The sequence below is a fragment of the Thermobia domestica genome, chromosome 6 (assembly GCF_964235325.1).
Source record: "Thermobia domestica chromosome 6, izTheDome1.hap1.1, whole genome shotgun sequence".
NCBI classification, from domain to species: domain Eukaryota; kingdom Metazoa; phylum Arthropoda; class Insecta; order Zygentoma; family Lepismatidae; genus Thermobia; species Thermobia domestica.
In genome coordinates, this window is record NC_137459.1 from 170,315,401 (window position 1) to 170,340,995 (window position 25,595).

Below are 25,595 nucleotides of genomic sequence, written 5' to 3' on the forward strand. Positions count from 1 at the left end.
GGTGGATCCACATATCACCGACGCATTTTCAAACATTTTATGCTTTTCTTCTATTGCATGTTGCGCTAATGCTGACTTTCCTGGTACTTGTATATACATATACGGTACCTGGTACCGTGTATATAGTATAAGTTCGTCACATCTAGTCTTAACTGTACGTCCCGTTGTCCAATGTATGTTATATAACATTCACATGGGATTGAGTAAATACCCGGTATGTCTAATTTTTAAAGTTGGCATGTGAATTCTTTTTATTCCATATTTATTCGTAAATGACTTATTTTACTCTGTGTGTGTAATAAAGGGTGTGGATGCAAACTTTTGCTCTTCTTCCAAAACCGCCTGAATTCTATTTCTTGCGACATTTTAATCATTTTGTAGAGGAAAAAAAAACATGTTTCATTTGACTTACTTCTTCTTAAAGATAACCTCCTTATATCCTCGTTGCGATGGGATAATGTATTTAATAATGAATTCTTCTGAGTTGGGTACCAGGAGGATAGATGAGCTGATTTCTATCAATACCCATCCCAGTAGAATTCATTATTAAATAAAGCAAAGAGGGTATCAGACAAAGATCACCTACAAGAACAAGTAAGTCATCTTAAAAATATTTTTCCTACAAAATGGTTATAATATAGAGATATCAATAAGACAACAACAAAACGCCTAAAATATCACAAGCAGCACAATTCTGACAGAACTTTACAAGAAAAACAAACCTTTTCGCTCATGTTCTTTATTCACTATACCTCGATTAAACTAAGTCGTTTACTAAATAAATATGGAACAAAAAAAATCGGAACAAAAAATGCATTTGCCACCTTTAAAGAATAGACAAATGATACGCATCGTGAAAGATCAGACGCCTAAAGTGCTTACTCAATCCCATGTGAATGTATCCTAACATACACTAGACAAACGGGACATACAATTAAGACTAGATGTAAAGACCATATAAGGGTACGAACATACCGAAGAGACCTCGCAATCGAGGTCGAGCTTTAAGTCGCAGTCGCACCCTCGATACTGGCACAAGTCCATGGATTCAAATGAGTAAGCGCATGCCGAAGATGTAAGCTACATCGCGACCTAGAGGTCGATCGCAAGGGTGAATTAGTCGTCGCGATGATAAACAACCGAGTTTTTTTTTTTAACATCGACGTTCAGCGGAAGCATCGCTGTGACTCGTGTTCTCATTGGTTCTCCCTAAAGCGCTGCACGGAGTAAAGTCTTCATTTGTTTCGAAATTCGTCTGCAGAGGATTGTGTGTGTCTATGCTCGAGAGGTTTTGCTGCACTATTAAATTTGATTATGAAAGACATATTAATAGAATTAGTGAGGAATGTTCCAGCAATATGGGATTAAAGAAAACAACCAACATCATAGTAGGCACGTTTTAAATAGTGTGTGGAAGATAACAGCAACTGAAATGGAAATGTCAGATAAGTTATTCATATTTATTTGAGAATTATATTGTAGCTTATTATTATATAAGGCAGTGGTGGTTACAGGGAGGGCGCTTTCGGGCTGAGTCCGTAAATTATGGGATTTCTATATACGGGATACACAAATATATAATCTTAAAATATATACACTGCTTTGGTCAGTTGGAGTTTTATTAGCAAAAAAAGAAGCTACTGTTAATCACATCTGTGCTTAGAAACTTCACCCCCCCCCCCAATTCCAATATTAATATACAAAGGGTTTCTTCTAAATTCGTTACTGGTATAAGATAAAGAAATACTTGTAAAGACAGGCATGCATCCATAGGGAGGAAATATCGAATAATGGAACTGCAGTATCGAAACTTCATTTGCTGAAGTTAATACCCCCTCCACCTCGAAACCTGAAGACACACTTTTTTTTTAATTTTTGTAATTTTACTGGGAAACGATTTCTCGCCTGAGTGCTGGAAGAGGACATTTCTTCACAGAACATTGAAAAAAAAAAAAAAAAAAGATGTAAAAGTCTGATGATAGAGATGGACAAGAGATGAGACAATTTTGTTTGCGAAATAAGAGACGAGACTTTGGCATATCTCATATCTCGTCTCGCGTCCATTCCTATTTATAAACTGTTTGTTCCTTTCAATTTCAAAATATGGTTTCGCAGTGATTTCTTTGCACTGACGGAATAATTTCATATGCGTCACAGCAATGTTTCTGCTTAAACTAACAAGGAAGGGTCACGCAGTGGCTCCGCTCAGATCCGAACGAGACAATTGTGTTTGCATTTGATATGTTATAATTAGACGAATCCCAAAGTTATACGTGCCACCGGGCGGAATGTCGTGAGTTACAACATATTTTGTAATATGAAAGCTACAAAGCTGGCAGAATAGTTTGAACCGAGTCATTTGTTCGGAAACAGTTGGGTAAATGGAAATCTCGGACAATACGTATCCCATCATTTTCAACGACAAACATTTTTGGGGTAAAAACTTTGTTTCAGGGTCCCCCCAGGGTCCCAGACGGGGTCCAACTCAAAATTTTCAAATGGCAAGGGGGGTTAGGTAGCACATCATTTGAAAGCTGTTGTAAAATTAAAGAAAATGCAGCAAGTCTCGTCTCTTTACGACAACCCTGTGCAAAATGGCGGCGGGTCAAAATGTAAACAAAAACTTAATTGAAAAGTCCATGGTTATCCCTATAAATTGGAAACGGTGAGACAAATATGAAAATAGGAAAGGGAGTGTGGCATTATTTTCAAAGTACAACAATTTGAGTTAAAGCGTCTTGTCCCAGGGTGCCAACAGGGTCACAGGTGGGGCCCAACTAAACAAGTTTTAAATGGCAAGAGAGGTTAAGAAGCTCATCGTTTGCACAACCCTGTGCAAAATTGCGGCTGGTCAAAATGTAAACAAAAGCTTAATTGAAAAACTATGGCCACCTTGAATCCAAGATGGCCGCTTAAAACCTATGTCATTCATAACAGTACAAATCTAAATCTCTATTTTTCTCTATTATGTATTTAGAAATAATAGGAAGACTAAAGAACAATTGAATTTCGACTCACTTCAACTATTATTTCATTCGGTAACGACACATATATGTTTTGTTCTTAATGCACGTTCGTCACGGTTCTCTCGACATTATTTACTTGAGTATAACGAATATGCGATGAACACACAATTCTGATTTCCTACTCATACTGCTAAACAAAAGTTGAATACCTTCGGCTATTTTTCTAATTTTGTCATACGTAGTTCATACAGAAAGAATTTGGTGCACCGTTAGGTTGTGGGCTCTATTGTAACGTATTCGTGATGGTGACATTTGTATGTCATTTGTTGGTTTGATCGCAATACTTCAAGCAATACCAAATATACAAAATATATATTATATATATATATTTTTGCAAGATTGGCGAGTAGTACCAAACGTGTGTAAGTCATTTCAGTACATCGAGCTGCGTCAAACTTTGTTGGTTTGGTCACAGTATTCCAAGAAATAACATATTTATATACAAACTCATTTTTCACGCTGGCAGCCACATTGGATTACAGATTATACTCTTTGATATTTTGTGGATATCTACGATTAACCATAAACGTTCGCTTCTCCAACACCAGTGGTGTGAGCTGGATATGCGTTCGATACATAGTGCGGCATTTTGAACTCAGGGTGTTGCGTTTTTGAACATTTTGCATATTTTAGTCACTTACTAATCAACATTAATGCCAAATTTGTTTTCGTAGCTTCAGCAGTTTGGTACGCTAATTCTTTCGATATAGGTTTGAAGCGGCCCTCCTGGATTCAAGGTGGCAATATATTTTCAATTAAGCTTTTGTTTACATTTTGACCCACCGCAATTTTGGACAGGGTTGTCGTAGAAAGTCGAGATGCGCTCCGTCTTCTTTCACTTAACAACAGCTTTCAAATGATGTCCTACCTTTCTTGCCATTTGAAACTTTTTAGTTGGACCCCACCTGGGACCATGTGGGGACCCTGGGCCAAGACGTTTTCATTTTAATCGTTGTACTTTGAAAATAATACCACACATCCTTTCCTGTTTTCACATTTGTCATACCGTTTCCGATTTATAGGGGCGACCATGGATTTTTCAATTAAGTTTTAGTTTACACTTTGACACATCGCCATTTTGCACAGGGTTGTTATAGAGAGTCGAGACTTGCTGCATTTTCTTTCATTTTACAACAGCTTTCAAATGATGTGCCACTTAACCCCCTTGCTATTGGAAAATTTTGAGTTGGACCCCGTCTGGGACCCTGCGGGGGACCCTAGGAGAAAGTTTTTACCCCAAAAATGTTTGTCGTTGAAAATGATGGGATACGTGTTGGCCGAGTTTTCCACTTACTCAACCGTTTTCGAACAAATGACCCGGTTCAAACTATTATGCCAGGTAATTTTTTTGTAGTTCTTACATTACAAAATATGTTGTAACTCACGATATTCCGCTCGGTGGCACGTATAACTTGGGAATTCATCTAGTTATATCAAATGCAAACACAATTGTCTCGTTCGGATCTCAGCGGAGCCACTGCGTGACCCTTCCTTGTAAGAACTTAACAGCGAGGGTGCAACCTCCTCGCTATGTGCGCCCTTCATCCATCGTGACCTAGACATCGAGGTAGCGACCGCGACTTAAACCTCGACCTCGATCGCGAGGTATCTTCGACATGATCCTACTTTAAGATATATATGCATACAGGGTGGACAATTTATCTGGAACATTCGTAATAACAGAGAAACCAAAAGAGAAAGAAGCGAAACTTTGTACGAAGCAACTATAAGGAGAGAGACATCGTTTTACGTAATAAGCAAAACCACCCAGTGAACAGTGTTGCCATCCCAGTATAAAGTTTCCAGTACCATCAAATGCCACTACCTCAGATAACATTTCAAATCAACATGCCAAACGAAAACTGATAATACCACATTCATTACTCAGTGTTGCAAACTAAGGATGTTATAGTATCACAAACATCCCAAATCTCTCACACATACAGCACAACGGAAATGGATAAGACAATGAACATCGGAAGTACCTTAGCGTTGGATACTATGGTCACGGTAGGACCTGTTTTGAATGAATAGAAACGAAGTTACAAGGGCTTGAAAATTTGATTTTTTTTCTGAAAGGCTTTATTTAAAAAAATGCTTAGATAAGTATCATATCTAGTCGCTTGTGTGGTTTGGAATGGATATGTAAATTATTTTGCCGTTTACAGCACTACGATATCTCAAACCGTTCCGGAGATATAATAAACATTGCTGAAGTTTGCAACACTGCTAAAATCATGTAATTGCGAGGACTAGTTGTAATTACACCTACTAAATGTTATTCCTGGAATGCTACAAAAGATAAGAAAACCAAAATCAGTTTAAATATTGTCCAGAAGTACGGCATTTTCAGCAGTGTTGGTAACTTTATCAATGTTTATCATATCTCCGGAACGGTTCAAATATCGAAGTGCTGCAAACGGCAACATGATTTATCTGCCAATTGCAAACCACGCAAGTAATTAGATATAATACTTACCTTAGCATGTTTTTGAAATAAAGTCTTTCAAAAAAAATCAAATTTTTAAGCTCTTGTAACTTCGTTCCTATTCATTCCAAACAAATCATACCATGAAAACAGTATTCAACGCTGAGGTACTTCCGATGTTCATTGTCTTGTCCATCTCCGTTGTGCCGTATGTGTGTAAGAGGCTTCCTAATTTGGGATGTTTGTGATACTATAACATCCTTAGTTTGCAACACTGAACAATAAATGTGGTATTTTCAGTTTTCATTTAATATTTTGATTTGAAATACGTAATAATCTGATGTAGTGTCACTTGAAAAAATAACTTTATCCTGGGATGGCAACACTGTTCACTGAGTGGTGTTACTTATTACGTAAAACGATGTCCCCCTCCATGTAGTAGCCTCGTGCAAAGTTTCACTCGTCTCCCCCTTTTTTTTGGTTCCTGTTATCACAGATGTTCCAGATAAACTGTTCACTCTCTCTCTCTCTCTCTCTCTCTCTCTCTCTCTCTCTATATATATATATATATATATATATATATATATATATATATATATATATATATATATATATATATATATAATTAAATCAATCAGAGAAGTCAGCATTAACGCAGCAAGCAACAGAAGAAAAAATATTTCAAAATGTGTTGGTGATTATATATATATATATATATATATATATATATATATATATATATATATATACCCATCCATATAGATATAAAAGGTTACTCACAGAAACAACAGAAAATTGTATGCTAACACATTGAATACAGAATAAAGTTTGAAAGTAAGTTAAATTTGGAATATTTTATTACCATAAGAAAAAGAAAAAAGCGAAAGCAAAAATTACACTGCTTGACAATTGCTAAGGAACAACTGATTTATGCCACGTAGTATTCCCGACAGACGACCAATTACTGTCAAATACAATGCAGGGGGCGTAGCTGAGTAGGACCTGTATGTGTATCAAAGACAGTGCACAAAAGTATTAAGTCGAAAGTGTATGCAGTGAGGTATTTGACGTAAAAAGCGGTGGTGAAAGTCGTAGGTGGTGGAACTCAGTTCAATGAAATCCAGTGTGGTGGGGCAATAATGAAGTGCAAAATGACTTCAAGACAGCATTTGAGTGAGTACGATCGCAGACGTGCAGTTGGACAGCTGGAAAGCTGGTCAAAATGTCACTACTGTGGCAACAGCAATGAAAGCGTCAAAAAGTGTCATTGAAAAAAGGCCACGGAAGGTGGAAATTCGATGTGAAAGCATGCCGGTGGTCGTAGAAGGAAGACTACACCTCAAAACGATTGACTTGTATCCCTAGTGGCGAAAAGGAACAGACAGGGCACTCTGCGTCAGATAGTTGCAGACCTTGCAACTGCTACCGGTACACATGTATCTGCCAGAACCATTTGGCGGCATCTTAAATCAGGTTGGTTTGTATGCACAGAAACTTGTTAAATGCATCCCACTTCAGCCACGCCATCGTCGCGAACGATTAGTGTTGTCAGAGCATGTTGGTTAGGATCAGCAATAGTGGTTCAGAGTGATGTTCTCGGAGGAATTCCGTTTCACTGTCACAAGTAATTCTGGCCACCAGTTACTGTGGAGAGAGCGAGAAACACGTTATGCACAACAGAAAGTTCATGAACGTCAGCGCTATGGACAGGGCGTGATGTTGTGAGAAGGCATTATGCACAATGACAGAACCTCGCTTCACATCTTTGAAAAGAGGTAGCGTAACATCACAGCGGTATTGCAGAGAGATTCTTCTGAATCATGCTCGTCGTTTCCGGGGTGTGGTAGATCAAAAATTTCTCTTTATGGACGAAAATGCACGCCCATACAGGACGGCTCAAGTATCGGACACACTTGAATTTGAAGATATTACACGTATGCAATGGCCTTGTAAGGCCCTTAATCTGAAAAATGAAATGAAATCTTTAAGTTTAACGTCCCACGGTTATGCCGGTTAGGCTAAAGGAAACGGTGATAATGAGAAATGAGTGAAATGGTGGAATGAAGAAAGTGGGAGGAAACGGGAGAACCCCGAGAAAACCCACGAGCACGGTGTTTGTCCAACACAAAGTCTACACGGCGCGAGCTGGGATCAAACCAGGGACCCCAAGCACCGGAGGTGAACGCTCTACCACTGTGCCACCGCGCCCCCCGGCCCTTAATCTGAATGAGCATGCTTGGGATGTCCTTGTCAGACGTGTTCCTCCCCGAAACGTGCAACAACTGATAAACGCCTTTCGAGAGGAGTGGTACAATATCCCCCAAGGACTCTTCACTAGTTTAGTGGACAGCATGAATAACATGCAGAATGGCATTAGCATTCGGGGAGGTCAAACATCTTACTGAAGTACTCATATCTGTGTCTTTCTGGCGGGAAGACTCATTCTGCATGGCTGTTTGCACATGTTCCAAAGATAGACCTGGTGCTAGCTTACATTCAGCGTGCAAAATTTTACCGGAGCTAATGTTTCTTCTACCTTGTTACCCATATGATGGCAATGTCAGAAAGCAATGATGTCAAAATAGGTGGTGCAAAACCAAGATGGCGACCAAAATCCAATAGGGTTACCATGCCGTTCGATAGAATTGTAGACTTTTATTTAAATAAACACAGCTGCTGTATCGATTAATGTACAATTATGTTTTGCACATGGATCTCTTCAGTTTTAAATAGGCTTTCAAGTGGTACTACTTATGTTAGAATATAAGGTAAGAGAGAGAGGAGCTGTGAGGGATTGAGTTTTTTGAGTTTTACGAAGCTGTGAGGGATTGTCAACAGAAGTTCACTCTGAAATTTCCCTTTCGGCGAATTTTGCGATCCTTAGCTCTGCTCTCCTTGCAGTCATCAAAAATCCAAATATTTAGAAAAATATAGCACTTTATGGATGACAAACTCACAAACTTTCACTTCATTCGGAGCAATGTGTGGGAAGAAAGAAATATTATTTCAAGTTGTTCCTATTTAATTTTGTCACTTCAACTGTAAGAAAGTTGTATTTTTACAAAATTACCTAATTGTGCATTACTTTACAAGAGCCATTGTTCCTTCGATTGTATTTCCTATGTTATGGTGATGTTACAAATCGACGATGTCATGTTCGAAGATGGTACAAATACAAGATGTCGGTTAAAATCTACTACTACTACCACGATGATGAATATTTCATGAAAACTGAAAATACATTATTAAATTTTTGAAAAATGGTTCCTTAAAATTGGAAACACAGTACAAATCAATATACGTATACAACCACCTTACAACTGGCAACACAGATAAAAGAAAACTTGAGGAACTTTAACAAAAAAGATGTCTTAAATATATGTGTTTACTGTATATATAGGCTAAATGTAATTTCAGTTTTTGAAGAAAAAGTAGTTCTTACTTAAGACTCAGAACCACTTGTGATTCAGGGTCATTACCAAGTTTGGTTATTATGATTTGACAAATTAACGAACTGTTTCTGAATTTCTAGACCAAATGTCACATTTATCGGTTGTCAACATTTCCACATTCTTCTACATTACAAGCACAAAATGTACAACAAGGTGCTCTTTTTTTCATCCACAGTTCTGAGTGGTGCATTTTCGGCATTTACAAGGCTACACAAGATCAGATGGACTCGAACTTCATAACTGTAGGTTGAATGCCCATACACATCACTTTTAGAGAATTTATAGATGGTTGGATCCTGAGTGAGAATAATCGGTGTTAAAGCGTTTCGTCATAAGTATGTCTGGTGCACGGCACGCAAAATGTGATACCAAAAACAGTGTGGGGTGGATGGTAGCGTAGGTGGTGAATCCATCACTGTTGTTTTTTCATAAATTCTTGAAACTGAGAGTCTTCATTACTGGTCATTTTCTTTTTCCGAATTGCAAACTAAAACATTTCAGGTAGTTGTACATCCACAGATGTTGGAATAGCCGATTCTTCAAGAACTTTAAGCGGTTTAAAGTTGCATCACCCATCTTCTTTACTGTTTTAAATGCAGTTTCTTTTCTTCAAATCATGATGGTTGCGTCACAATCAGTGAAAATTGTGGAAAACAGGCACTATATGACAAAACTCATTACCTAACGCTTCAACAGCTGATTGTATGGCTAGATTTTGTCGTTCTGCTGTGCCGTAATACTTCCACATGGCTTGACATCCCGGCCTTCTAAAGTTTTACCATAGATGGATACCTAGAATAAATACATAAGTGTCAGGACTATGCACGATTATTGAGATGCCATTATTGTTACAACTTCAGATAGTATGATGCGCATATAAGTATATCCTGGCGTCAGCTTCTACCTGGTTGTTATCTAATTCCGGAACAGGTGTTCATGTTGACTTCATTATTTGTTTACATTCTTGTGATTCCAACTACCACTGATCGCTAATTCTTGTCCATCTTGAAGAAAGTTTGCTGTTTCATTTCTCCAGTATTGACCAAGGAATTGAATGGAGTTTTTCTGTTCTCATATGAGCTTAAGCATCGTTTCCACTACTTTGGAAATTTGGTGTTAGGTCATTTTATTACAATCCGTAGCGTATCATCACGGGAAACTCAATGGTATCTTTCCGAGTCCTTAACATGACAGACATAGCGATCGAAGACATCATCATTCGATTAACAGCATAAATCCGTGAAGTGAACAGTTTAGTTATTTTCAGTAGATAACCTGCATAATCACCGAACGTATTAAATTCGGAAACTTTCTGAAGGGAATGTACTAGCGCCATGGCGTCATACACATGAACTACTGTATTAGTAGGAACTTTTAAGTCTGCTTCACCTGTTGTTCAGCACATAGTTTCTGTTGCTATTGAATTCATCAACGATGTCTTGTTTGCTTTCATTATGCCAAACCCATCGAATATAGCGAGGATATGGGAGCTCATACTTGAACAGTTCCTTGAAGGCGTAATTTCACTCTGAAGCTAAGAGAAGTGTATTCCTAACTGTTCGCAATGTCTTCTCAGTAGTTACATTACTGGCTTCAGATCTGATATAGCATGGCATTCAGTGAAGGTGTGTAGTTTTGTTCTTTTGATGGGATCGTGCAAGCTTTTAATTGGATTAATGAATCTCTCCGCTCTGCATTTTTCATACCTATTTCTTCCATTCTCTTCCAGATTTAACAAAACATTTGTAATTTCAGAGTTAGCAATAATTTCATTACTAATTTCCCGCAATCCTACTGAAGCATGTTCCATGTTAAATGGGTTGTCTTGCTCTTTCAAGTAAGCTATCAGCTTTTGAACATCCTCTTAGTCTCTAGCAGCTCAGTGTGGCAACCACTCATCATGTGAAGAATCTATATCTCCAGTAGCATCACACTCCAGTCCACATGATTGGCAGAGGACTCTTTCATCGTAGTCTTCTCATGATGTAAAAGTTAACAATTCATGACAACTTCAATTCTAGCAGACATGCCTATAATTCCTCCTTGGACTTTCGATGATCGAATGAGGGTATGCTTAAGAGCATGGTCTCAAGCAGATCTGTTTAATTTACTATCTGTGCATTTAACGGAGAAGTTCTCAGCTTGAAACTCCTTAAGCACATCATTTGGAAGACGAATCATATCTCCCAAGTATATTGTAATCCAGCGTGCATAATTACGATAATTCAAAATGAAGAAATATAGAATCATCCTCTTGACTGTTACCAGATGGAGACTCCAGTTGCCCGCTCTATCGGTCAGAATGATCGGCCCGATCAAGCAGAAGTTCCACCGAGGAATAAATCTAGTCTATGCTCTAAATTTTTAACTTTTTCTAATGTTTCGAATTGTTTCTGAAGCAACAAAGACGAATCTATCTTCTCCACAGGTACGGGAAACTCTAAAACAAACATCATTGTTTATTCCGTAATGTCTCTCTCACTAACTTCTAAACCCTCGTAGTACTCTTACCACTACGTCTCAAAGCTTCATACAATAGTTTGTGAGCTCGAACACCCTATTGTATTGGTTGTCAGCTTATTGGTGACAAAACCAGCGGGATTGGAACAAAAGAAACTGCATTTAAAATAGTAAAGAAGATGGGCGATGCAACTTTAAAGCCGCTTAAAGTTCTTGAGGGACTTGCTATTCCAAGCTCTGCAGATGTACAACAATGCTTTAGTTGGCAATTCGGGAAAAGAAAGGAACCAGTAATGATTCTCAGTTTCAAGAATTTATGAAAAAAAAAAACAAAAAAACATCAGTGATGGATTCACCATTTACCCTATCATCCACCTCACACTGTTTTTGGTATCACATTTTGCGTGCCGTGCACCAGACATACTTATGACGAAACGCTTTAACACCGATTATTCTCACTCAGGATCCAACCATCTATGGATTCACTAAAAGTGATGTGTATGGGCATTCAACCTACACTTATGAAGTTCGAGTCCATCTGATCTTGTGTGACCTTGTAAATGACGAAAATGCACCACTCAGAACTGTGGATGAAAAAAGAGCACCTTGTTGTACATTTTGTGCTTGTAATGTAGAAGAATGTGGAAATGTTGACAACCGATAAATGTGACATTTGGTCTAGAAATTCAGAAACAGTTCGTTAATTTGTCAAACCATAATAACCAAACTTGATAATGACCCTGAATCACAAGTGGTTCTGAGTCTTAAGTAAGAACTACTTTTTCTTCAAAAACTGAAATTACATTTAGCCTATATATACAGTAAACACATATATTTAAGACATCTTTTTTGTTAAAGTTCCTCAAGTTTTCTTTTATCTGTGTTGCCAGTTGTAAGGTGGTTGTATACGTATATTGATTTATACTGTATTTTCCAATTTTAAGGAACCATTTTTCAAAAATTTAATAATGTATTTTCAGTTTTCATGAAACATTCATCATCGTAATAGTAGTAGATTTTGACCGACACCTTGAATTTGTACCATCTTCGAACATATCGTCGATTTGTAACATCACCATAACATAGGCAATACAATCGAAGGAACAATGGCTCTTGTAAAGTAATGCACATTTAGGTAATTTTGTAAAAATACAACTTTCTTACAGTTGAAGTGACAAAATTAAATAGGAACAACTTGAAATAATCTTTTTTTCTTCCCACACATTGCTCCGACTGAAGTGAAAGTTTGTGAGTTTGTCATCCATAAAGTGCTATATTTTTCTAAATATTTGGATTTATGGACTGCAAGGAGAGCAGAGCTAAGGATCGCGAAATTCGCCGAAAGGGAAATTTCAGAGGGAACTTTTGTCGAAATTCCCTCACAGCTCATCATCTCTTACTTCACATTCTAACATAAGTAGTACCACTTGAAAGCCTATTTAAAACTGAAGAGATCCATGTGCAAAACATAATTGTACAATAATTATTACAGCAGCAGTGTCTATTTAAATAAGTCTACTATTCTATAGAACAGCATGGTAGCCCTATTGGATTTTGGCCGCCATCTTGGTTTTGCACCACCTAGGAACACGACATCATCGCTTTCTGACATCACCATCATATGAGTAACAAGGCAGAAAAAAATTAACTAACTAACTCACTCACTCTATGGCCTATGGAACCCGGAGGTTCAATGCCGCGTTCACAAAAGCTCTCCACTGACTTCTATTCTTAGCTAATTGGATCCAGTTTCTACTTTTATTCCTATCTCTGCGAGATCCATCTTAATATTATCCTCTCATCTGCGCCTAGGTCTTCCTAATGGTCGTTTTCCTATGGGTCTCCCAGTCAAGACTTTGAAAGCGTTTCTACTTTCTTCCATTCTAGCTACATGACCTGCCCACCTAAGCCTCCTAGACTTGACGACCCTAACAATGTTGGGTAAACCGTATAAACTATGTAGTTTCTCGTTATGAAGCTTCCGCCATTCCCCATTCTCGTTCCTCTTGGGTCCGAATATTCTTCTCAGGATCCTGTTCTCAAATACTTTCAGTCTATGTTCTTCCCTCAGAGTAAGCGACCATGTTTCGCAACCATACTGAACAACAGGCATGATTATCGTTTTATATATTTTAAGCTTCAAATTCCTCGACATAATTCGCGACGACAAGAGATTTTGAACCGAATAGTAACACGAATTCCCTGCTTTTAGTCGACATTTAATTTCTTCGTGAATATGATTTTCGTCTGTTAATATTGATCCTAAATATTTGAAAGTATCCACTTTATCAAAAGTATTATTTAATATTTTAACGCCTCCACAATTTGCCGTATTACGGTCCCGACGCACTTCCATGTATTTAGTTTTCTCTGCATTTACTTCTAAACCCATGTCCCTGCAAGCGTTTAATAATATCTTTGCATTTATTTCTACTTTTCTCCTATCATCCCCTATTAAATTTACATCATCAGCATATGCCATAACCTGGTGAATACCGTTCAACTCTAGGCCCTGGTTGCTATCTTTGATTTTCCTTATGGCGTATTCCAGCACAAAGTTAAATAATAATGGCGACAACGCATCTCCTTGTTTCAGGCCATTTTCGACGTGGAAGCTTGTGGACAAAAATTTTCCTACCCGGACTTTACTTTGGGATTCACTTAAACATATCTTAATTAATCTAATTAGCTTTCTCGGTATTCCAAGCTCTGTAAGAATGTTGTATAATGTTTCTCTCCTAACCGAGTCGTAAGTCTTTCTAAAATCAATAAATAGTTGATGTACCGGGGTATTGTATTCCCACTTCTTTTCGAGTATTTGGCGAATGGTAAATATTTGGTCGATAGTTGATCGATTTCGTCTAAATCCGCACTGATAATCTCCAATAATTTCATCTGCGTATGGGGTCAATCTTGTTAACAGAATATTTGAAAGGATTTTATAGGATGTTGACAGAAGAGAAATGCCTCGATAATTATTACAGTCAGTTTTGTCGCCTTTCTTGTGAATTGGAACAATGATTGACTCTTTCCACTCTTGTGGCAATTCTTCCTTGTTCCAGACAAGGAGAATGAGTTTGTGTATCTTGTTCCACAATTTTTCGCCTCCAGCTAAAATTAACTCAGCCGGAATTTCATCTACACTCGGAGATTTGTGTTTCTTTAATTTCTTTATAGCGGCTTCCACTTCTATTCGATTGGGTTCTGGAATATACGGTTCTGTGGTGTGTATCTCCTTTTCTCCACGCACATTAGTTTTTGGCTGCGTGTTCAGCAAATCGTCAAAGAAATCTTTCCATCTATTTAAGAGGCTATCCGTATCGGTGAGAATTGTTCCGTCAGATTTCTTTAATATATAAGCACGAGATTGATAGCCTTTCTTAAATTCGCTGATCCCCTTATACATGTCCCGAACATTTTTATTTTTACTATTATCTTCAAGTTCCTTAATTTTAACTTTCAAAAAATCCCGTTTCTTTGTTCTAAAAGTTTTGGAAGTTTCCCGCCTGATATCTGCGAAATTTTGTGTAGTTATTTCATTCGGATTTTGTAGCCACCGTAATTTTGCCTGTTTTCTCTTCTCTACTAGTTTAATGCATTCTTGGTCGAACCATGGTTTGTTCCTACTTATTTCCGCGTGTCCCAATTTTTCTATTGCTGAACTTTTAATGCTATCTCTAATTTCAATCCAAGTATCCTCAACACTAGTGCACTCCGAGTCTTCTAAAACCGAGAATCTATTCGAAACTTCAATCTGGTATTCCTCTCTTACCTGGCTCTCTTCTAATTTCTTTAAATTAAATCTCTCCGTTTTCGGACATTGAGTATTACATTTATTCAACGATAATCTCTCCCGTATTATCGCTGCTACCAGGTAGTGATCAGTGTCACAATCAGCCCCTCTAAACGACCGGACGTCAATTATGCTAGATTGTCTTCTTCTATCTACTAAAACGTGATCAATTTGATTATGTGTTTTTCCGTCTGGTGATGTCCAAGTGTATTTATGAACGTCGCGATGTGGGAATTTTGTACTCTTCACGATTAGGTTTAGAAAAAAAAAAAGAAAAACAATTAGCTCCGGTAAAATTTTACATACTAAATGTAAGCTAGCGCCCCCTCTAAGAATAAACTTTTTTTCATGTGTCGCAATCTGTACCATTTTCCATTAGGATAATAGCACCCTGTCTCTACTGTATATGTACTGAATTTCATTTCGTTCCCCAATGTCCATTCTGAATTATTCCGAAAAATGGTACTGTTCCGTGGCACTGTCAAGCAGTTGATATAAAGAAAAAAGTTCATATGAAGTTGAACAGAACTGTAATTTGTAAGAATATTTAATTATTCAATATTGAAATACAAAATTGTAACAATGTAAGAATTAAAATAATACCACAATAATAGTATAGCAATTTCTCGACTTGGTACAACTCTGAAGATATACACAGTCAATGCGTTTACAACGAAAGTCAAATAAAGCCAACAGGGTTGGAATATAGAAAGTTATATTTATCGAATTAGAAATGCTCTACTATTCCAATGTCCATATCTATATCTATCTATTATATGAGAGAAAGAAAGAGAGGGGGAATTTATTAATAATATAGTAAGTGGAGAGCTATTTTCTTGTATATTACTTACGTTACTACATATCCTGTGATTTAGTATTTCATAACAAATCAATAACGGAATTTTCACATATACGTACCAAGTCGGTGTATTGTTTCTTCCTTCAAGTTAATGATCGCTTCTGCGTAACAAATGCTTGTAAAAATCTAAAAACTTTTTCAGTATTCAAATAAAATTTACTGTAGATTACATACATTTTTACGGTATGTTTGAATGCTTTCTTCAGGAGGAGGGAAACACTGAAGGACAAATGCCAAAGAACAATAATCCAGTGACACACGGTTCTTTATAACTTGCTGAAAAATATTTAATAGATAATAAATGGTACTCCTAAAATTCAAACAATGCTGATAACGTGTACTATGAATTAAAAAAAAGAAAGAAAAAAGGTAAACTAAAATTACATACTTTCATTATGTCAATAATTTAATAACACTATATCCTACATAACAGGACAAAAAGCTAATACTGACAGTACACGAACACACATGCATAATAATTCACTAATTGAACATAATGGAAGTTATGAAAGACGTGAATTTCACCGACTACGTCTGGTATTATCTATTATTTTTCAGCAATGGCAATAAGAGAAATCTAGACCTCTATGACTTTTGGAATTAACAAGTTTCCAAACTAACACGCTATCTTATCCCTGTCAATATTTAGAACTCCCATCGAAAATGTACAGAGCAATTCATAGAAGAACAAAAAGTTGAGATCCACGTATATTGAACTAAGATGAACTTCATTCTACCTTCTAAACAGATTTTCTATGGGACTATTACTATAATCCAAACTCAGCTACCGTTTCAAAACTACTCTGCGACAGTTTTAGTACACGCAGAAAAAATAACACTTATCAATGACTCGCGATCACAGAGAACTACAATTATATATATATATATATATATATATATATATATATATATATATATATAATGATTACTCGTACAGATACACATGCACACACAGACAATCATCGAAAAGACAGTATACATGACGACACACATACACATACTTACAATGTATTCGGCAGCAGTACGTAGATGTCATTGGTTTTGGCCCTAAATAAAAAGAATACGGGTCTTTAAATAGGAAATACCGTCAAGATGTACATAAAACCCTACGTCTGTTACTCAAATATAATAATAAACAGAAAGACTTTTCTACATATTTCTATTCTAAACTAATATTCACTTTTAAAAACCGTATAATGGCTTACTAACACGAATTTAGTTTTATGCCGCCACGAAAAATGATACAAAGAACATAGAGTATTGTTTTATAATCGCATGTAACAAAGCTGTTGTAGAATAACAAAACTAAATGCAACTAATAAAGCTCCGAAATACATTTGTAATTTAAATATATAAGCCGATATTTAAAACATTTTAATAACTTTTTTCTAGCACGTTCTAAATCGGGACATTTTTTTCTGAATTTATCCACCTTCTTGTATATTTGATTAGAATTTCAAATTATTGTATACTCTTAAAACGATTAACTAAAGATAAGACAGATGTCGAAGTTTTATGAGGTATTTTGAATCCAGAAAGTGTCTTTCATAAAAATAGATCATTAAAAACTTTCTCTACATTAGTGTTTTTAATGCATCAAATATCAGACAGGAACTCAGGGGTTCCCCTAACATATAGTTTTGGAAACAACCAAATAAAACTTATCTCATTAATATAGCGCTAGATTATATTCAGCCCATACCACAGCTTGTATTCATAGAGGAATTAAGGTATATAATTTATGAACCATCTCCAGAGGAAGAGTGAATCATTATTTGTGCAGTCGCGCACGTAGTTGCGTCGCCAACAGTGAAGGAGGCAATTTGCGCAGGATTCCCTATTCCAAAACTGACCATAGATGTTCAATTATAATCAAGCCGGAATAATGAGTGGGCCATGGAAGATGAAATTCATCCTGATGTTCCTCAAGTGACGCACGAACGAATTTTGCTGTGTGAACTGGCAGATGCAATCAACTTGGAAGCCTGCGCCATTGTCAGGCAACATCTATAGAGGTTGGTTTGTTTCCTTCCGAACAACTTGCAGACAGCTACCCCTATAAATATGCGTTTCACAGAGCAACAAAACTGTAAGCACATATGCATCAGTATATCAGCTGTTGTACAGTAGAGTTAATAAGCTGTAAGAATGCTGCCAAAAATAAAGCACTTTTGGGAAGGGTACGTAATGACTCGTTCCAATGAAAACTTTAATAGATCCCGGATAGTAGATCAGTGTGAAAACAGCGGTTTTGGGGTAGGATAGCTTACTGTTAGTGTTATAATTTAACGTTACACATAACAGTGTCTTCCGCAACCAACATCGTTAATGAAATCACATCCAAAGAAGACACCAGTGAAACTCAAAGGACTTGTGCTAAAGAAGATCGGGATATGGTGGCCCATGAGAAAATCTTTAAGTTTTACGTCCCACGGTTATGCCGGTTAGGTTAAAGGAGACGGTGATGATGAGAGATGAGTGAAATGGTGGAATGAAGAAAGTGGGAGGAAACGGGAGAACCCCGAGAAAACCCACGAGCACGGTGTTTGTCCACCACAAAGTTCACTTGGCGGAGGCTGGGATCGAACCCGGGACCCCAAGCACCAGAGGTGAACGCTCTACCACTGAGCCACCGCGCCCCCCTGGTGGCCCATGAGAATCCAACACTACAACGTATTAAGGCTGAACGAATACGTGTGGCCAAATCGCAAGTGATTCATGCAATTCATCACAAATTGAGACTGTTAAACTGCCCACAACGCTAGAACGCACGCGTTAACATGCACCTAGCTGGTGACCGCTGGAAATGTACGTGGCTATGGAAAGTTCGGGTCATTACCTACAGAGGTGTTCATGAAAACAACGAAGTAACACAACCAATGCAGGTAAGAAATTATCGGGAAGTGTTAGGGTTGTTACTGACTTTTGCTACAGATCGAAGGTCACAATCTGTAAGGTCGAAAAATTGTCAAAATTAATACTGATTATCACCAAAAACACGTCCTATACCCCGTCTACACAGGCGATGCCAACATTATATGACGACGATGCCCATCGTGTGGAACTACAGAAAGAATATTCAAGTCACACGACCAAAGGATCGCTGTTTATCTATCGACGAATGACAGCTGCAACTGCATACTATTCCATTCCAGGATATTTCCGTTATAAGTGTCCAGATGCTAATTCCATGAATTACTGCACTTTCGGACTTCCCAAACGGTACCTTTCATCACGAAGGGTTCGCATGGTACGACGGTTGTTTATCTCGCTGTTATAAACTTAGAAAAAATAAACCTTTCTATGTTTAAATTATGTTGATGTTCATTTTAACGTCCCTTTCAGCAGCAAGGCTATATGAGACGGGACTACTGATTAACGTGGAATCTGAACTACAAGAGCTCCCGCCAGGAATATGTTAAAATTATCTTCGATTGTTTAAACCTACTCGTTTATTTTTCACAGCAGTTTGTATTAGTACTGTGTGTAAACCACAAACTTCTAAGAACATTTACGGGCATTTAGTTTCTATAAGTTCAAATGTAGTTACCTTCAAAACAATTCATCAAAAAAGTTCATTTGTACTTTTGGGGATAGAGCACAATCCAAGACGACTTCGTGCAATTGGTTTTCCGAATTCCAGCCTAGTCGTACATTTCTCACGATGGACTTCGTGAAGGCCGTCCATTTACGCCTGTTGTTGCCATTAATGTTGATGTTGTAGGCGAAATGATTTGAGAGAGGTCAGCATACGACATACCGTGAGATTCAGGCATTCTTGAATACTGACGTAGAAAGCAATACAAACAATTTTGCACAGTCACCTTCAAGCCGCTAGATTCCATACAACTTAAACTCTCGTGTCAATTGGTGTAAAGAAATATTCAAAAAATTCTACCGAGGTAAGTAAAAGTTGACATACTACATAGTTCCAGGGGACGATACTTGGATCTATTCACACGAACCCGAAACTAAACAGAAGTTTATTGTTTGGGTGTTTCAAAGTGAAATGAAACAAACAAAAGTTGTTCGTTCAAGGAATGCTGCCAAAAAGTGATTGCTTCTTCAGTTATACCGGGCATTTGGCAACTACAGTTTTAGAAGATCAAAGGATTGTAAATACTGAGTGGTATACAGTAATTTGTCTACCAGAGGTCATCAACGAACTGCATAAAACAAATACAAATTCTCATCATTCTTCACCCCAACAAAGCCTGTTCCCACTCAGCACACCAAACTGTTAATTTTTTTGTACAGTTAAAATATCGAATTAACGACTCATCGTCCATACTCACCTGAGTTGTCACCGAATGACTTCTTTTTGTCCCTTACAAGAAACGCAAGATACATGGTGAGTAATTTGTGTCGTGAAGCAGCTTTTGAAGCATTCCGTATAGTGGTTTAGAGCTAGCAGCCGCAGAGTGAAAAAAAAAACTTTCAAAATTGCTTTGAGCGTATGCAAACGTGTATCGATCTTAATGGTAAATACTTTGAAAAATAATATAGTCATTTTCAGAATTTCACGTCTTCTTTTCTTTCGAGTGACGAAAAGAAAGGATCGTGATGGTAAAAAAAATGAACAAGATTTGAACCAATTTATACGTTTCATGGTCCACAGATCCACAGAAAGTTGTTTCCCGAGATCTGTCCGTCTGTCAGACTGTTTATCCTTATGCATACTCGCCTAGAAACCATATCGTTCAAAGTATCTAAACCAAATCTTAAACTTAAGCTTTCTATGTGATTCTGTAGGGTTTTACTCGAATTTCTTCCTACCTCTAAAAAGAAGGATTGTTTATTGAAGGGTGAAAACTTTAAAAAAATACTATTTTCCAACAATAACAACAAAAAAGTTTAACGATTTTGACTATATTTCATAAATCAGTTTTTCAATAACAATCCCATACTGTGGGGTATGTCATTTCTCTGGGAAAGCCGAGAAAAAAAGCTCTGTATGCTGTCTTCGCACTAGACACAGAAGCTTTCGATACACTAAATAGCATACTGGTTGCCCTGAATACACTTGCTACAACTAACCGTAAAACTACACTATGCTGTATTTAAATTTAGCGAGGTGACACTTTGCATCACCTCGTACTATACCACCCGCATACTATTCACTACCACTGAACGTAAGACAGTTGCAGTAAGTGTGCGATTTCATCGTTTTGATAAATACGGACATAACAATCAAAATAATGGAAACATGTGTACTTTGAAGCACATATAATGAATGTGGTGGTACCACTGAGGGTGCGTGTTTAGCGCCTGGTTTTTGTTAGTGGTGATCGTCTCTAGTGCGTCAGGAGAGAGAGACAGAGAAAGAAAGAAAGAAAGAGAGAGAATGGAGACATCTCAAAAAGGCAAACAGTGATGATCAGAAATAGCAGACCTCTCTCAATTCAAGAGTGGACGTTAATTGATGCATATGTATATAATGTTCACTGTGTTACGTACGTCGCGAGAAATATCAAAGGTAATGATCACCTACAGAGCTCATGACAAAAGATATCGGCAAAGGATAATAGTGGACAGAAGCTCAGTGACAGGATCGGCAGGCATTGAAGAAGATTGTCACCAACGTTCCTAGAAAGAATGCGGCAAAGTTGACTGCGACATTAGATGAGCATCCGGAACAGCCTAATGCAATGCTAGAACTGGATATAACCGTCAACAACGTATTAGCGCACAGACAATTGAACCAAAAGCATGCAAAGATCACCGCCGATGATCGAAAACACATGAGTCCTCTTGCACCTTACTTCCAACAGGCTGTGTCTATGGCGGATGCTCTGTGACGGTGTCAGCTGCAATTTCCTGGTATAAGTGAGCTCACAGAACACATTACTGCCAGTGATTATGGGGACATTTTATGTTACCACATGCATCCTATGGCCGAAACGTTTATGGACAAGACGCGATTTTCCAAGATTTCAATGCAGCAAATCCACACTGCTGAAGTAATTGAAGGTTTTTTTCATGAACATCGGATGAACTATAACACTTCCCTTGGGCAGCCCAATCTCCAGACCTCTACATTATTGGACACCTGTGGTCAGATCTGGAACTCAGACTCCGGACCAGATATCATATTCTACCCTCACTCACTGAACTGAGTGCTACACTGCATGAGGAAATCTTTATGACTTAAACGCATCAATTCCACGACGATTCACAGTGGTTCTGCATACTAACGGTGATCCTACAACAAATTTACCATGTAAATTGCAAATACTTCAAGCGTTTCCATCACTTCCATAGCCATGTACAGCTATATGAACGATACAACTATAAGAACACGAAGTGGGAATTAGCGAGTTTGGCTCAAGGTGGGTACACAAAGAGAAGATGGTAGGTGGCAGCGGTTAACAACATAATTCTCGTGGGATGCCGTACACGTTACCCAAAAAACTGTGCAAACTCGCGATCCGGCGACCGGTTCTCGACAATTTAGCGCAAGCCTCATTGAGGATAGTGTGCACAAGCATCACTGGAATTAGTGAGAGCAAGTCTCAGTGTGTTTAGCGAGCTTTGCAAAATCCAAAATTAGCATCCCGTCTTTTCAGATATATCTACTTCCTTAATTTACTTATATTGGATTTTATTAAACTGAGAAAAATTGCACTCGGTTTGAGAAGTCACTTTTTCAGTTAGAAACCGATATATCTGAAAAAATTAATGAAGCATTCGCTATAAACTGACTTTCATTTTTTATAAATAGACTGTGCACGATTGTGTACACGAATTATAGCACAGACTAAGAATATATCACTTACCTAGTTTGTCTAACATTTCGATCATTCAAATTATTCTGTTCACTGCGTGCTGGTAAATGAGTAGACTTTTTGTGTAAAATCAATTATTCACTACTGCAACTAGTGCAGTTAAAATTGTTCGAATAACTATTCCAAAAATCGATATCCGAATAAATTTATCTAGTTATTCGAATATTCAATATCCAATTAACTATTCTTATGTTCTTAACAATTGTTCCATATTTTTTTTCATATAAGTAGGAGTACTTTTGCGTAACGTAGGGAATGTATATAGCGACAGACTGGATGTTCCTCTCCATATTGTCCAACAGGTGGTCAATCGGGTAGAGATCCGGGGAGTTTGGGGACTATGAAAGATGCTGGAAATCAGCACTGTGTTTCTCAAACCAATCCCGCACAAGGCGTGCGCAACAGCTGAATGTGGTATCATCCTGAAAGATACCATACCGTCACCAATACCAAATACCAACCATGATTTCGACCAGAACCACCAGAGAATCTAATTCTTATTATATATACATGCCCCACAGTATACAACCACCACCACTACCGGCCTGCATTACTGACACTACCTACGAGAGCTTCAGTGTCTCATGACGTTTCTACCATACACACACACACACACACACACACACACACACCTACACACACACACACACACTATATTATACATACATGGATTGCAATAAAAACAAATGACTAATCTAATCATACGACCACCTTTGACTCTTATCGTCCAATGTGCACTTCGTTGCACCAGGCAATTCGTAGGCGTCATTGATGGGCCCATGTGAGGAGCGGGTGACGTTGAAGGCATCTGCTGAAAGAGCCCATACATGCAAGTATAGTGCGCACGGTCATCATGGTCATACGCAGGGATGTAGTCGGGCGTATATCCACCTAATATTTTTTATAGTTCAGCGAGTACTTACCTTAAATTTATGGAGAATGAGCATATATGGGTCGGGTACATGTTATAATTTAAAGATGGTCGAGCGTATCAAAACTACCTATCAAAACTTTTAGTATTACATCACTGATCTAGAAGATTTGTCGTCGATTTGTCCATGGTTATATTGAGTAGCCAGCTACACTACTATGCTGCAACTGAGCTCATACCTCGCACAAACACTATCATTGGGGTTTTTCATGGTCTGCGTTCCAGTTTGAAAACTATGAATGCACGAAAATGCTAAGATCTTGCGTTGCAAAATGAATTTTAAAGAGTTAATTTTATTTCCTTGTAGTATAATTTCTAAACCCTCCACATACAATATTATAGCAGCCCTTTCCATCCCGTCTATTACTTCGTGCAGAAAACAAAATTCGACTGAATTTGTCTTGAGAAAAAGATACTGATGCAAAGTGACACAAAAATATGCACGTGTCTTCACAGCACCTCAATATTCAAAATATCTTCTTGTAACGTCTGACTGATAAATTGTCAAAATGTTAGTCACGTTGATTACTCACAGTTCCCAAGCATGATTTTAAATTGTAACAATTACAAAGGTGATCAAATATAATTTATTATGAAGATTATTACTTCTACTCTGTATATAGGACTACAATCATTTATTGTAATGCATTTATTATATACTAGTAGTAGTGGTAGTAGTAGTAAGTAGGCCTAGTGCTAGTAGTAGTAGTTCGGATTTGGTTAGGTTAGGTATGTTCTGTTGTCTGGCTCCCATCATCTAGACATAACCTCACCATTTTCCTTTCAAAACATTACATAGGTTAAGAAGAACCTGAGCATAATGATACCTGTAAACTTTAATGAAAATGACCCCGTTTTCTTATTGTGTACCTTCCTAGTGGTGCACATTCCAAAACATTTTCGAAACTATAGGAAAATAATATAACACACTAGCACATTCTAGAACTTCCTGGATCATTCTAGAAGGTTCTAGAGCATCCTGAAAATTCTAGAACATTCTCAAACCTTTAGGAAACTTCTATAACAGTCCGTAACATTTTCCAAGATTGTTGATAATTCTAGAGCATTCTGGAATATTCGATCAATAATGATTTGTGTAGAAAGAAAAGCAACATTGAAGTTGAAAATAAAGAAATGTATGCATTGTCGTTAAAATGTAACCCATTTTTAGCACAGTAACATCGTTGCTAGGGCGTTTTCTACCTCTAGGACCCCTGCTGGTCCAAACCGAAACCTTCTTCATGGATGGGAAATACAGGGCTACAATATCATATAACTCTCATGGAGCTCCGGGTCTTGGTTTCGGAGCCTATGTAGCACGCACGGACAAACCACACTTACTTTTATTATATACTAGCAGCGTTCACCCCGCTTCGCTGCGGTCACCCCGGAACGCAATAAACTTTGTTACTTAGATAATTTTTACTTTTTCGCTTTCAAGTGATATGATAAAAACCATAGAAGATTGCAGTAAATGTTAACATTATATCGCCTGTCATTTATGTTAACCCGCCCCGCTTCGCTGCGGTCACCCCGGAACGCAATAAACGTTGTTACTTAGATAATTTTTACTTTTTCGCTTTCAAGTGATATGATAAAAACCATAGTAGATTGCAGTAAATGTTAACATTATATCGCCTGTCATTTATGTTAACCCGCCGAGTGACACGGTCATGCGGGTTGCATATAAATACGTTTATTTTTACCTATGATGAACTAACAAAGGATTTGTACGTTATGGACACTTGAATGGTCAATTATCTCAAGACACTGGTAATTAAAAATTAAAGTGATATGATAAAAACCATCTAGGGTCCAAATCCTAATAACCCCCCAAAAATGAAAGAAATTGGTTCAGCCG

The 25,595-nt window shown here is 37.6% G+C and overlaps 1 protein-coding gene across 8 annotated transcripts in view; it reads right to left on the reverse strand.

Annotated features, from left to right (window-relative positions):
- Pi3K21B (phosphatidylinositol 3-kinase regulatory subunit alpha) overlaps positions 1-25,595 on the reverse strand; it is a 730,269-nt gene that overhangs the window by 492,719 nt on the left and 211,955 nt on the right. For 7 of the 8 annotated variants that reach the window (XM_081762370.1, XM_081762374.1, XM_081762367.1 and 4 more), the window contains exon 5: positions 17,024-17,065. The exons of the other annotated variant lie outside the window; for it this stretch is intronic. In XM_081762370.1, the coding sequence (XP_081618496.1) occupies positions 17,024-17,065 (42 nt within the window). The remainder of the gene's footprint in view (positions 1-17,023; positions 17,066-25,595) is intronic. 8 annotated transcript variants of the gene reach the window in all.